This window comes from Astyanax mexicanus, chromosome 2, assembly GCF_023375975.1.
Source record: "Astyanax mexicanus isolate ESR-SI-001 chromosome 2, AstMex3_surface, whole genome shotgun sequence".
Classification (NCBI taxonomy): Eukaryota; Metazoa; Chordata; class Actinopteri; order Characiformes; family Acestrorhamphidae; genus Astyanax; species Astyanax mexicanus.
Genome location: NC_064409.1, coordinates 49,435,855 through 49,448,919, shown reverse-complemented (window position 1 = coordinate 49,448,919; position 13,065 = coordinate 49,435,855). Strand labels below are relative to the sequence as shown.

Genomic DNA, 13,065 nt, shown 5'->3' with positions numbered 1-13,065 from the left:
GCTCCTTTTTTAGTCCCTCTGGTTAGGTCCCTCAGACCTGTCACAGTATAAGTTAATATTATCCATTTATCGTACAACATATCGTCTCTGTCCAATGAAAAACAAGTGTCTCCAGTTTTGGCCATTTTTAGTTTAATACATAATTTAAACACCCAAACTCTCCCTTATACTTTTATATTGTGTCAAATTTCTTGATGAATTAACCAATAGAAATCATCCAATGTGACCTGAAATATCAGTAATCTGAATATCAATAATCTTTCTTTGACTTCCATTGAAAGTTACAAAAGCTTTGTCTCTTTATTGTAAAGTTGTTGTTTTGGAGATATATGTTTTTTTTATTCGACAGTGACAACTTGAACATATGTTCAATACTGTCTATTATGTTTTATTTAACAAGGTGAGCATATTAAGGTGAATGAACCTGTATGTGAATATATTTTCATTTGATTTATGTTTTAGTTACTAAGCATATTTATTTATTTATTTTTTATATTCCAATCCTGACACCTGAACAACCCTACTCGTTTAAGTTAATTGTTCTTTAAATGGGTACAACTGCCATATTGTTCTATTATATTATGATTGTATAAGCAGCATAAAATGCTCTCACAATGATCACAATGTCATATTTTATTTATCGGGGCTTAAACAGTTATTATTACGGGCCCAATCTTTCTCTTTTTCGTCCTTTCGTATTTTATTAATTGTCTAAATATAACGATTTACTAACTCACTTTTGCACTTTACATTTTAGAGTTTAAAGTTGTTTTTGTTTTTATTATTGCTTTGCTTTTTGATATTTTTTTTAGATTTGTTTATTTTTCAATATTAATCTGTACTTTTCATTATTTTTTCTTATCTTTTATTAATTTGCTCTCTTGTTTTTTTTGTCTTGTTTTGCTGTTTGAATATTACAGTACTTTAAGCTACAATGTATAAAGATATTATTATTATTAATATGCCGATAACAGTAATATCAATTTTAACAGTACTGTCAGGGGATATGGGGCAGCTTTTACATCAGCTGTAATTAAATCCTGGAGCTCCGCAACTCACCCGAGCCTCAGGTAGACGATGCCGAAGCAGAGCAGCAGGTTGCAGGTCCGCAGACTCACTGGCGGGGTGGGCATGGTTCGTCCACTGGGCATGCGTTCAGCCCGTGCGGCTACAGTGGCGGCATCTGCTCGGCGCGAGCGCGCTTCTGGTGGTCCGGCGCGAGACGTCCAGAGCCATGCTGAAAGGGCGCAAACTCTTGGAGCTCGCGGGTGCGCGCGCGCGCGGTGCGTGTGTGTAAGTGTGTGTTTTTGTGCGCAACGTGAGGATTTGGAGTGGAGCGAGGTAGAGCGCGAGGTCACGGCTGCATTCCTCCAGCGCGCGCTCTTTGTTTCAAAAGGAGTTATGTTTCCTTCCAGTCCCTTCGCCTGCTCAGGTGAACCTGCCGTGCCTTCTCAAGTTTCCTCTGTTTCTCTCTCTCTCTCTCTCTCTCTCTCTTTCCCTCACACACGCTCTCTCTGTTTCTCTCTCTCTCCCTTTTTCTATCTCTAGCTCTCTCACTCACTTTCCCAGCGCGCGCTGCTTGCTATGCACCGACCAGCATCGACTGCTGCTCCTCGTGCTCTGACGACATCTTAAATTCCTTCCGCGGATCCGCAGGTAGCCGAGAACAGGTAAAGCCCAGGCCACGCCCCTCCCCCTCAATAGACAGAGCGCCTCGCGTCATCGGAGGAAAACCACGCCCCTTGTGGATGAAAACTTTCCGTTAAGTTTAAAGAGAAGTGAATGGTGAATTGGGGGCCATGCACAGTGTCTTCATTTTTTACAGATTTAACATGAAATGACAAAACAGTCCTAATATATTTATATTGCCCTCTTTCTGGAGAAATGACCAGTTACATCAAATAGAGCTCTGTATGAAACATAAGACTTAAGGTAGATTGATGTTGAGATTGATCCAAGTTAAATAATCTATAACCTTCTGTTTTATTTTTCCTTATGATACGGATACAGAGATCTTCATCACTGCTTTCTACCTTAGGTGAAATAGTGTGGGCCGGCAGCAAGGCATCAAGTTATGCTTCTTGCTGGCGTTTCAAGCACAGCCTACATGTGATTGGACCTCTTTAGTGTCCATTTTTACCCCAACAATCAGTGTGAAAAAAAGGCCAGCCTCCCTCATAGGAGGTTATTATAGGCTATTTTGATTTGTACCATTACTTTATCAAGACACCAGGTAGGCTAATCTAACGTTAACGTTAGCTAACCTTGCCAATAAAATGCACAAAATAGCTTATTAGGCTGCATTCCAAAACACCACTATTACCAGTATCTGTCTTGTTCTGTATCAATCTGCATCCAATTCGTATTCGTCATCTCATGCTGCCTTAAAGTCCGCCTCGAAAGCTGGCACTTACAATCTGGCAATTTCTGTTCAAGTTTCTGGTTTTGATTGGAAACAACACGAACACAAAAAGAGAAACAATACCGGAAATGTCTTTTTTATTTACTTCTGTTTTTATATTACCAACAGATCATTTTTACAGTAACTGAAAGCAAAACAAAACAAAGTAAGATAAGTATTTTTATTAGTGGCATTAGATTTTAATGCAGATGAAAATAAAGCATTAACAAACAATATACTGCAATAGACCGTTTAATAAAATAAGTGTTTTTATTCGACACGCCCCCTACTAGGGAAGTCAGGGCTCATCGAAAACTGACTGGAAAACTACTGAAAAACTACTGGAGTTTGTGGTGGCCTTTATGTGCACTCATTTAATAATTATGTACCTGACTTGAAAGCAGCATTACTGTTCTTTTCTAATAGCAAAATGCTTAACCACAGCTGCCCTATTGCATATTATTTTACTATTAAGATTATCCATGCTGTTCTGTATCAGTCTGGATTAATGTCATTATAAATTAACACATGTAAGGAATTTGGTACAAACACATTTGCAAAGAGAAAATTAATACACTTTTTGACACAAGGAGTTTTGGACCCACAAGGACACAAATTGTTAAATTGAAAATTGTAAGCCACCTGTTGAAACTTTGCATTTTGGAAAATCAAATGTTTAAATCTTAGTTCTTGTGCATCCTACCTTACAACAACTTTTCACCATGTTTGTTCTGTCAGTTACAAAGTGGGCGTGGTCAAAATGAGATCGGTCCTTTTTCTCCTCCTCTTCAGGTAAAACTAGGACACGGCCTCTTCTCTTCGGGCTCACTAAAATGCACTAGAAGCGGCGGCGTCAAAGCATCGCGTGCGCTCGCAGCACAGACAGACTGTTAAGAAGAGTCACGCAGCTAGAGGTTTGTCTTGCGCTGAAAGTTAAATGCTGGTAATTAAAATGCATGAATCATTAGAATAATGATTCAAACGTTGTGCATCCACACAATTAATGCCACAAGCGAGCAAACTGAAACGCAATCATTGTGTGAATCATACAAAGAAATATAATAAATCAAATAAATTATTGCTCATAATAACTAGAATGAAAACAATAATTTTGTGGCTGTAATATATCTTACTGGAAATGATGTTAAATATGAATCAAGTAAACTCAAAACAATGTTTTTAGCCAACAAATGAATGAATGGCTTTTTCTAAAGAGGAGTTTTTTGAAAGGGAGTGCATAGACTATGACTATTCCAAAGCAATTTTGCTTTCTGTGCTCTACATTCCTGCAATCTATCTATCTATCTATCTATCTATCTATCTATCTATCTATCTATCTATCTATCTATCTATCTATCTATCTATCTATCTATAACTGTTTGTCTGTCACGCCTCTCATCTCTAAGGCTACGTTCACATTACAAGTCACATTGCTCAAATCCAATTTTCTGCACCATGAGATGTGTGGGTAAGAGAGAAGCACATAGCGCATGTACAAAAGCAAAAAGACACATGAATTCCATGTCCATGGATAGGAAACATATCCGACCTGTCACGTTCACACCCATAAAAAAGTTAGATCTGAGCCACATTGAGAAAAAAATCATGATTTGAGTCACTTTAGCCTGGTAATGTGAACGTAGCCTAAAACAGCAAAGTGTTTTTTGACCATTTCTATTGGTTTATTCATGATGTTATTTAAACACACATTTCAAACATCATGTGACTTGAGAAGACTATCATCGTATGGCTTTTGCCATGTCAAATTGAAAATTGTTTAGCCTTACTGTCAAGATATCAAGATAAACAGCATACAGGTCTGGGAATTCCCAAGATAACTCCTGAGTTTACATGTCTTAATCAATTTACACGGCTATCCCATGACATTTGGCATAGAGTTAGATAGATAGGTGGGAAGGTAGGTATATGTGGGTGCAAGGAATCAAATAGAAAGCATTGGTCTGAAGTATATTTTAGTGAAACATGCTGGGAGAATAATGCAGATATTATTTGTGTAATTACCAAGTATTTTAAACGGCATGTTAGACAATTACACCAAACATGTTATTGTACATGTTGCTCATCTTTATTCTTCTCCACTTCTTCATAAATATATCATGAGTCCTCCTTTTCTGATCATCCTGATGCTGCAGTACAGCAGGGTTCCATATCTTGCATACATCTCTGGCAAGCTCCATTGCTCTCCAACAGCCCAGGGGTTCCACAGTAAAGAAAACTCCCCCTTGTGGTTATAAACTACTTAGTTATTGTAAAAGCTATTTACATATGATTTCACAGGATTAGGAGGAACATATTTAATTAGCATAATCTGAACGGCTAATGCTGTTAAGTATGGTATTATTAGGCAGCATTCCTTGTAGAATTTTGATGTTATGGTCAGGGCCGCTGCTAAGGTTTTGGAGGCCCTAAGCATAACTGGTCAGGGAGGCCCCCCCCCCCCCCCCCCCCCCAAAAAAAAACACACACACACACAAACACAAAAGGTTTACGCAAAATTTTACTATTTATTAAAATTACACATGTAACTGTGAATATTTACAACGTTATAAGTAAGGCCAATAACAGTGAAGAACAGCACAAGAGTACTATTTATAATGTATAAATAATAAATGAAACGATGCATGTCTATTTTAAGCAGTGGACACGTCATTTACACAAGCCAGCCTTAAAGGTTATGAAATTATCGTTTATATTCGTGGTGTATTTATATCAGCCTGTCAAAATCTATAGAGCTGTCTGATCCTGCTGTCATACAGACCATTTGGATAGTGCACTGACGGCATTCGTCAATAGGTAGGCTACTCTGTTTATTAATTTTTTATTAAAGTCACTAAAAATCTTCAAACTACACTACTACTATTTGCAAACGTGCCACGTGCCTTGCAATACCCAGATTAGTTTCTAGTTAAGCGTTTAAAGCTACCAAATCAGCAAAGCCAACGTAACTAGCTCAGGCAACACCACTGAACATGAAGTAATCAAAACTATTTAAACCTTTATCATCGAAGTTACTCACCAGAAAGGGATGCATGGGCCTCATCTTTCTGCTTCTTTTTCTTCTTCTCAGCTCCAGACTCAAACCGTCGCTTCATAGTTGAATTACCATTTAGTAGCAACTTCGCGCGGCGAACTTGTCTCCTGCCAAACTCAAGTAGCGTTGCTACTTTAGTTAGGACTAAGGTTGCCAGATAAGTTACGATTTTTCATCCTATTTGTTTATTTTATTTTAAGTTTTCAACTTACACAAATATTGCACTGGACAAGTTTTTGTATAGAATGGCCACATACACTTTAAAAATGGTTAAACATGCGCAAGATTTAGCGCCTCCATGTATTTTTTGATTATTTATTTGACTGGAAAATGTCACATCTGGCAACAACCAACAGAGCAAACCGAGCCGTGCCATTTCAGGCAATAGGGGTGGGGGCATTATATTATGCACAAAAATAATAACGTGCCGCTTTTAAGTAGTAGAGTAGGTGCCCCATGCAATGTTTAAAGACAAAAAAGATGAGCGTATCATAAATAATTCACATTGGGTTTTAAATTTAATAATGTCATAATTTCAACACATTTCATTCTCAGTCAATTTGGCTCCCTGCAACTGCAAAATGGTTGAGGCCTAACACTGGCTGCGTTGTCTGCGTATGCAGAGCGGCGGCCCTGGTTATGGTAACACAAGGCATATAGGTTTCTTGGTGTGCTCAGACTGGTTATGGGTGGTACACTCCGTTCTGATCTCTATAATTTGGTACTACAAGTGGTGGTGCCTGTCCTTAGCTAATACCAGCTGGTATGCTAGGAACGTCTTTCTGACAGCAGCTAAAATATAGCCTTCAGTGTTCTTACCTTTATAAAAATGACCAAATTGGTCAGCTATGCAGCTGAATCAGTATGCACTTCTCCCCTTAGTGAGTATTAGAATACTGTGAAGAATTTATTACCAATTTTATTTGTTTTGAATGCAGAAAGAAAGACGAACCTGATCCTACTATTGGTCAGTGGCACTGACAGCGCTACTGTGGATCCTTCACAGTGAAGAAAAAAATAGTAAGCACAAACACACACAGACAAAGGAGACACAAGCACACACACACACACACACACACACACTTAAAATGAAAACGTAATGTCCTCTTCTTTGTTAATGTGATGCATGACGCTTCCCTCTGTCGATGAGACATTGTTGTTGACATAGAGAAACCGTAAAAACCACAGAGGGTCTTTGTTCTAAGACATGCAGCATTTTACCATTTTAAATCCTAATTTAAAAATAAGGCCACAAATTCCAGATGGACGTCGGTACGACTGAACTTCAGTATAAAATTCCACATGTGACTCTGCAGACTCGGGTTTGATGTGTTCCTGTAAAAAGATGGTATTGTTTGTCATTGTGGACAGTGGGTGGGGATTTTCTCATTTACTTTAATTAAAATCTTCAAAGCCCCACCACTTTTATGGAGTCTCCTATTGTCAGGACAACATGTGTCAGTTTCGTGTACTTTTGTGCCATGGCGGATCACGTCATACTTGTGTACGTGTTTGCAGATGGTCTTCATTGTTTTGGGGGGATTTTTTAAAAAGCAGAATGTCTTTTCAATAGAAATCCCCTCAGGATGTAAAAACTGGTGGACCTTTCCTTTAAAGGTTAGCGGAGGAAAAATACAGAATTGCAGAAGTGACAGAACCCTGACCTCCAATTCCACCTTGCACGGCAACCCAAGACCAGGAAGAGCTCAAATACTAGTTATTGTTAAGTTATTAAGACAAGCCTGCACCTATAGACCAGTGTTGTAACACTGATTTGCAGGAGTCTCAAACTTCATGAGCTTCCATATTCTAGATTTGTAACTAAAAAGCCATTTATATTGACCCTCATGTATGTGCATGAATTCAGAGGTGTCAAGTAACAAACTAAAAATACTTTGTTACCCTACTTAAGTATTATTAAGCGCGCTATCAATGAGCGTCTATTTTCTGGTCTATTTTTTTATACATCAGGCGTGCTGGATTATAAGATGAATTAAGTGACACTAGTAAGGAAGCCTACATCGAAGTGAATAAGGGTGTCGCCATATTTCCCTTCAAATGGGGAAGCTCGGGAAGCACCTAAATGCAAGTAAATGAAACTGTAAATAAAAAAATAAAAAAACATTTTCAAATGAGTCAAACTAGCGCTGGATGTTAATCTACACAGATTTCTCTCCTGAAACTGTTTATTTGGGTGAGTAAAGTGCTGTTTTTTTACAGTAAGCTTAAAATTCCAGTATTTTGTCCAAGGGTGAGCGCTAGCCATGGTTAGCAGTGCTAGCCAGCCCCAGTTAACAGTGATTCTCAGCCCTGGTAAGCAGCGCTAACTTCTTTATACTTTGTAATTAATTGGAGTAGCTTTACTGCGCCTTACTGTAGAATTCATACATAAGGCGCACTGGATTATAAGCCGCACTGACGATTTTTGGAAAAAATAAAGGATTTTAATTGTGCCTTATTAAACAGTATCTATGACTTTTTACTTTTACATTTTCTGTACTTTCTACTCCTTACATTTTAAAAATAGCCTCGTTATTCTCATCATCGTTCAATAAAAAAACCCTATCCAGATAAATTTCTCCATCCAAATAGAGTAAATTTGATTGTGGTTGGATGAGAAGTATAAACATATACAATTCTGATACCCTATTGGTTTAAACACAATTTATCACACCTCCACACATCACGTCACACTCCAGCAAGAACAGCAAATGTAATATATATCTGCATCAATATAAAATGAATTTAAAATAATAGTTATTTTACACTTCTACAAACTGTCTGGTCACAGTATGACCAGTTGTAGGCCATAAAAGCAAATCACCATTTTCTTTGCTGCAAAAAAAGTCACTTAACGCAAGCTAAGAACAGCTAGGAAGTTACTCTGTGCTGGATTAATTTTACTTTCCCTGTTGTCAACTGTAATTTAATGTACAATAAAATAGTAAATATATCAGATACACTGTAAAATAACAGTAAAATGCTGGTGTCTCTACTGTCAGTGTTTTCTGTTAATTTACAGTACACCTCGTTGGTGTTTCCTTTTTTCAAACATAATGCTTCTCATTTTGGTCGTAATAATGTTCTTGAATTACATCCATTTGTGTCTGAATGTAGATTGGTGGAGTCCAAACTCTTTAGAGATGTTTTGCCTGATGAGCATCAACAACTCCTATTTTGAGCCCCCTTAGAAATTCCAAATTGAAGGAGCCCTTTTTTACTGCTCAGGACACAATTTCAAGAACGCAACTGATGTATCCTTCATACACCTCGGTTACTAACATTTCTTTGCAAATGTACAATGTGGGAGAAAAAACACCACCATGTAAAAATGGCTATTTAAATACACAATTACAGGACAGCAGATGATCTGATATGACATGATATATAAAGTATGTAATTGAAGTTGCTTCGTTTGTCTGTATCTGTATACTGAAAGTATACAGAAGCTTTAACAAAACTTGAAGGATCTACTGCAGATGTCTTGGTGCCAGACACCACAGGACTAATTCAGAGGTCTTGCAGAGTGAGCTATTTTGGTGGATCATGGAGTCCCAACAGCATATTAGGCAGGTGGCCATAATGTTTCAGCTCTACAGTGTATGTAGTTATTAAAATGATTTGCTTAAACGTGAAATAGTGTTCTTTTTAGCTCCTTTTGTCTTGGTCCTTCCCCTACTGCCGAGAAGGGGAGGGGAAAAAGTGTTCCCGTTTTCATTCTGGCTTAGCTATAGGAGATATGTCTTCCTGTCTCTTTAAATATTATTAAGTACTCTTGACCAATAGCTAAATAAGAGAAGCCACTGGGCATAGCTGTGTTTGTGTGGGAGCTGGTTCAGCTGGAACTGCGGCCGCACTAGGCCAGGGGAATGGATTTATCAAGCATGCCAAACCAAGGAGAGGCGTCTGGGTCTGCCACATCTGCACACACGCTACAGCCCCTGGACGTCCCCACCTCTCAGCCCCTATAGGCCTCCTGTGTCATAGTGTAGGGCCTCAAAGCTTCAGAAGATTTTCCATTTCAGCATGACAATCATTCAATTCTTCCCCATCCATGAAGTCTTAACCCTTTAACTTCTACCCAAGAGGCCAATATAGGGCAGTTTCCTACACAGGGATTGAGCCTAGTCTTGAACTATACAGCAATTTGAGATTTTTCATTGTCCATTGAAAGTATAGTCTACAAATAGACTTCTTTTTTATTTTTGTCCAGAAAACGGACCATAGATTTTAACAAGAAAGGTACTAGGGATGCATGAATACCGATATCATGCTAATGGACAAAATTAATGAACTGTTGCATTGCACTACTTTACAACAATGATTAAACTGTTGCATAATGCTCCTGATTGCTTCATTCTAAGGTATCTAAGCATTGATATCAGCAAGTTAAAAAATGTACTTGTACTTAAACTAGGTTGGAAAAAAATGGTATTAATACACCCCTTAGCTCTACAAATCAAAAGATGTATGTTAGACCAAATAAACCATGAAAGGGCACTGTGTCTTTTAATAAAGTGCCTTTTCAGTTCTTATCCCTAAGTTACTCCACACCTGTGGATTGTTTTTGGTGAAATTGTCAAAGGTTAACGTATGACTTAAATCTATACAGGTTGTTTCCTAGTGTTAAAGTTCTTAGCTTTTTCTTAGAGTTAAAAGGTTTAAGGTTTTTTGGAGCAGTGTGAATGAAGAACCACTAGCTTATATTTGGCAATAAATCTTGAACCTATGAATAAGTCTGTAAAAAAAACTTTCTGGATTTGAATAAAATTGGATATGTGAGAAAACCCTTCCTTTTAGTTTCTTTTTCAACACAGTTTATCCCAATTATAAGCTTTTCCTAAAACTCTACATCCAAGCCAAGAACCATTTAAGAGTGTACATGCTCTTTGTCCTGTCGTTAACTTCATTCTAAGTGATTGTGAAGGTAGACTTCCTTTGACGACAAGATCGTTTAGAAGGATTAATTCCTTCTTGGGGTGGTAATGTCAATTACTGGTCCAAATTAGACATTGCCTATTCAGTAGAGAAAAGGCAATCCGTGTTACATCAGCAGCACTTTGGGTGTTCTGAAATGTGCTTTAACATGCTTTTGTAGGGCAGCTTTGCTTTTTTGGTCACAGCTTGGTTGAAATTATTACTTTTTTAAGGATTGGAAGCAAATTCCCAAGTCAGTCTGCAGCAAATTGTTCTGGGAATAATATGACACAGCTCAAAATAACTTTAGACCCTACCAGTTATGTGCCACCGTGTATTTCTCATTAATAAGCAGTCATGTCCTGTGCAGCACTGGGATTTTCAGAGCAGCTGCATGTACAGAAATATCCAGCTGTATCTGCACCATTATTTCGTCTCTCTCTGATTACTCTGAACCCAAATGCAGCACCATGTCTTTCCAATGGAAAGCAGGTTTTCTGAGGTTCTGGATATCGCTGCCAAAGCCAGAGTGCCACATTTTGAGAACTTGACTCAACAAACGTTCATGAAGGAGCTGTTTCTACTCACGTAAAAACCCTTCAAATGCTAATTTGCAATGTTGCCATTTCAGATATGGCTCACTTTGCGCTGGGGGACCTCGGCCAACTTGTCAAGTACTGCATGTGTTTTTTCCTGTTCGAGAGACCTCAGAGACGGCTCAGGACGTCTGTATCGATTTACCCTTCTCCAACAGGACTAGTGACGCCTTGCCAAAGCCCACTCAGATACACTTGATTAGAATGGCTCTGTGGCTTAAGAAAAAAAGAAGAAGAAAAGGCTCAGACTTGAACTCCAGTGCACCTCTTTATCTCTGAATGAGGGGATTTCTGCTTCTTCCTGTCTGGTTCCTGTGCCAGAATCTTGGTGACAGAACCTCGAAACCCTTAGCCGTTCCTGAGAGGACCTCCGACTATCAGAGCCAAAACGGTCCTCTGTATGGAGCAAGTGGGGGAATACTGGGGAAGTAAAGATAAGAGCTGAATGGCTGGATTCAGTTTCCAGCCACTGAAGAACAGATCTGTTCTGTTAACAGACAGACCACATACAAACCAATTAAACTACACTGTGGTTGTGCCACCTACACTCACATGCACATGCTCTACCACAGAGGCTGAGGGAAAACAAAACATAATAGTGCCTGTTATCTGTACCCCGCTATACATTCTGAGAAGCTAGGTCTTCCCCACAAATGAAACAGTAGACTTAGACATTAGTCATTGAGCCAAATATATACCGAAATTCCAATAAAGCATCAGAGCTGGACGGTTTCAAATAAAGACAGATGAAACATCTGTGGGTTGAGTTTTTCACAGAGCCCTTACAGAACATGAGAACCATTCACTCTTAAGTAAAGCTATGCTAGTGTATAATTAGTATATTCAATACATTCATCTTCAAATTGGTGGTCGGTGTAGTGGTGTAGTAATTACACTGCGTTCCCCAAGGCAGACTAATGTTTGATTCCCTGGCTGGGCAAGCACATCACACTGCACTAATAATAGTCCTTTAGCAAGAATCCCAACACCACATTCGCCTACCTGTGTAACATGATTCAAATCTTGGTCTATTCATAAGTATGAGGACGAAAAAAAGAGATGTGATTTTTAATGTAGTTAAACCTTCACGTCAAGTCCAACGAAGTTTCAGGCTGGATTTTTTGGGCCCGATCTCAGCTCTACCTCTGAGCAATAATCTTTTTTGCTGAAGAGCAAGCCATACCTTTCTGTGCTTTTTTGTTAGATTTCAATTGGATTCCATAGGAATTTCTTCTTCTACCAGGTAAGACAGTATAGTATCATATAGTAACATTAATTCAAAAATCATAAACATCCTGTCATTCCCTCACCATATGCAAAAACGTTCCCTTTTGCTGTTGTGGGCAATAAATACTGTAGGGATCTTTTGATGCTTTCATAAGAAACTGTTTCCTTGGTGTCCATCAGAGTCTATGACAGTATTTAAAATAAATCAGTTGTTTTTTAGAAAAATGGAGTTAAAAGTATTGCTTCACTCTGCTTCCCAGTCTATTGTACTAACAGATAATTTTTCTCCGATGGATTGAATTGGGAGTTTCTCGTAAAAGAGTTTCAATAGGATGAGAATATATAAATGATACGAAAGCTTCTGCAACCAACGAGGTGACTAAAGGGTTGGGCTTTGCATCTTAGCAATTAGCATGCTAACTCTATATTATCCAAAAACAGATGTGAAACAGGTTCAGATGTTTATCCGTAAACACCCAGAATCATTTTATTCTGTAGAAAAGAATTACTGTCAGACTTGCTCCATGTTTAAGATTTCACTAAATACTAAAAGATATATGATTTCATTCTGTGCTAATAGTACAAATACGCTTCAGATCTCAGAGAGACTGATTAAACAACTCATTGTAAAAACAAGAGCACTTGCAAATGAGGCCCAGGATGCTGTCTTCATGTCACAGAGTGGAAAGGAAAGCATACGTTTTTAAGACGTTTCATCGCCCTGTTCGTTCTGATTTCCTTTCAGAAATGTGCAGCATGTCTTCGCCATGTGGAGTTCATTGAGTCAGTGCGTGAGAGCAGTGAGTGAAGTGTTCATTTATCGAAGGAGGGGCTCTGCTTAAACGAGAGCGACTCTCTCCTACTCTCTCTCT

At 38.5% G+C, this 13,065-nt stretch overlaps 1 protein-coding gene across 1 annotated transcript in view; it reads right to left on the bottom strand.

The window, feature by feature from the left end:
* The window catches only part of wnt7bb (wingless-type MMTV integration site family, member 7Bb), a 43,733-nt gene extending 42,088 nt beyond the window's left edge, over nt 1-1,645 (bottom strand). The window contains exon 1 of the mRNA XM_007231584.4: nt 1,060-1,645. Coding sequence (XP_007231646.2) covers nt 1,060-1,151 — 92 coding nt within the window. The 5' untranslated portion in view covers nt 1,152-1,645. The remainder of the gene's footprint in view (nt 1-1,059) is intronic.
* Nucleotides 1,646-13,065: the final 11,420 nt, after the last annotated feature.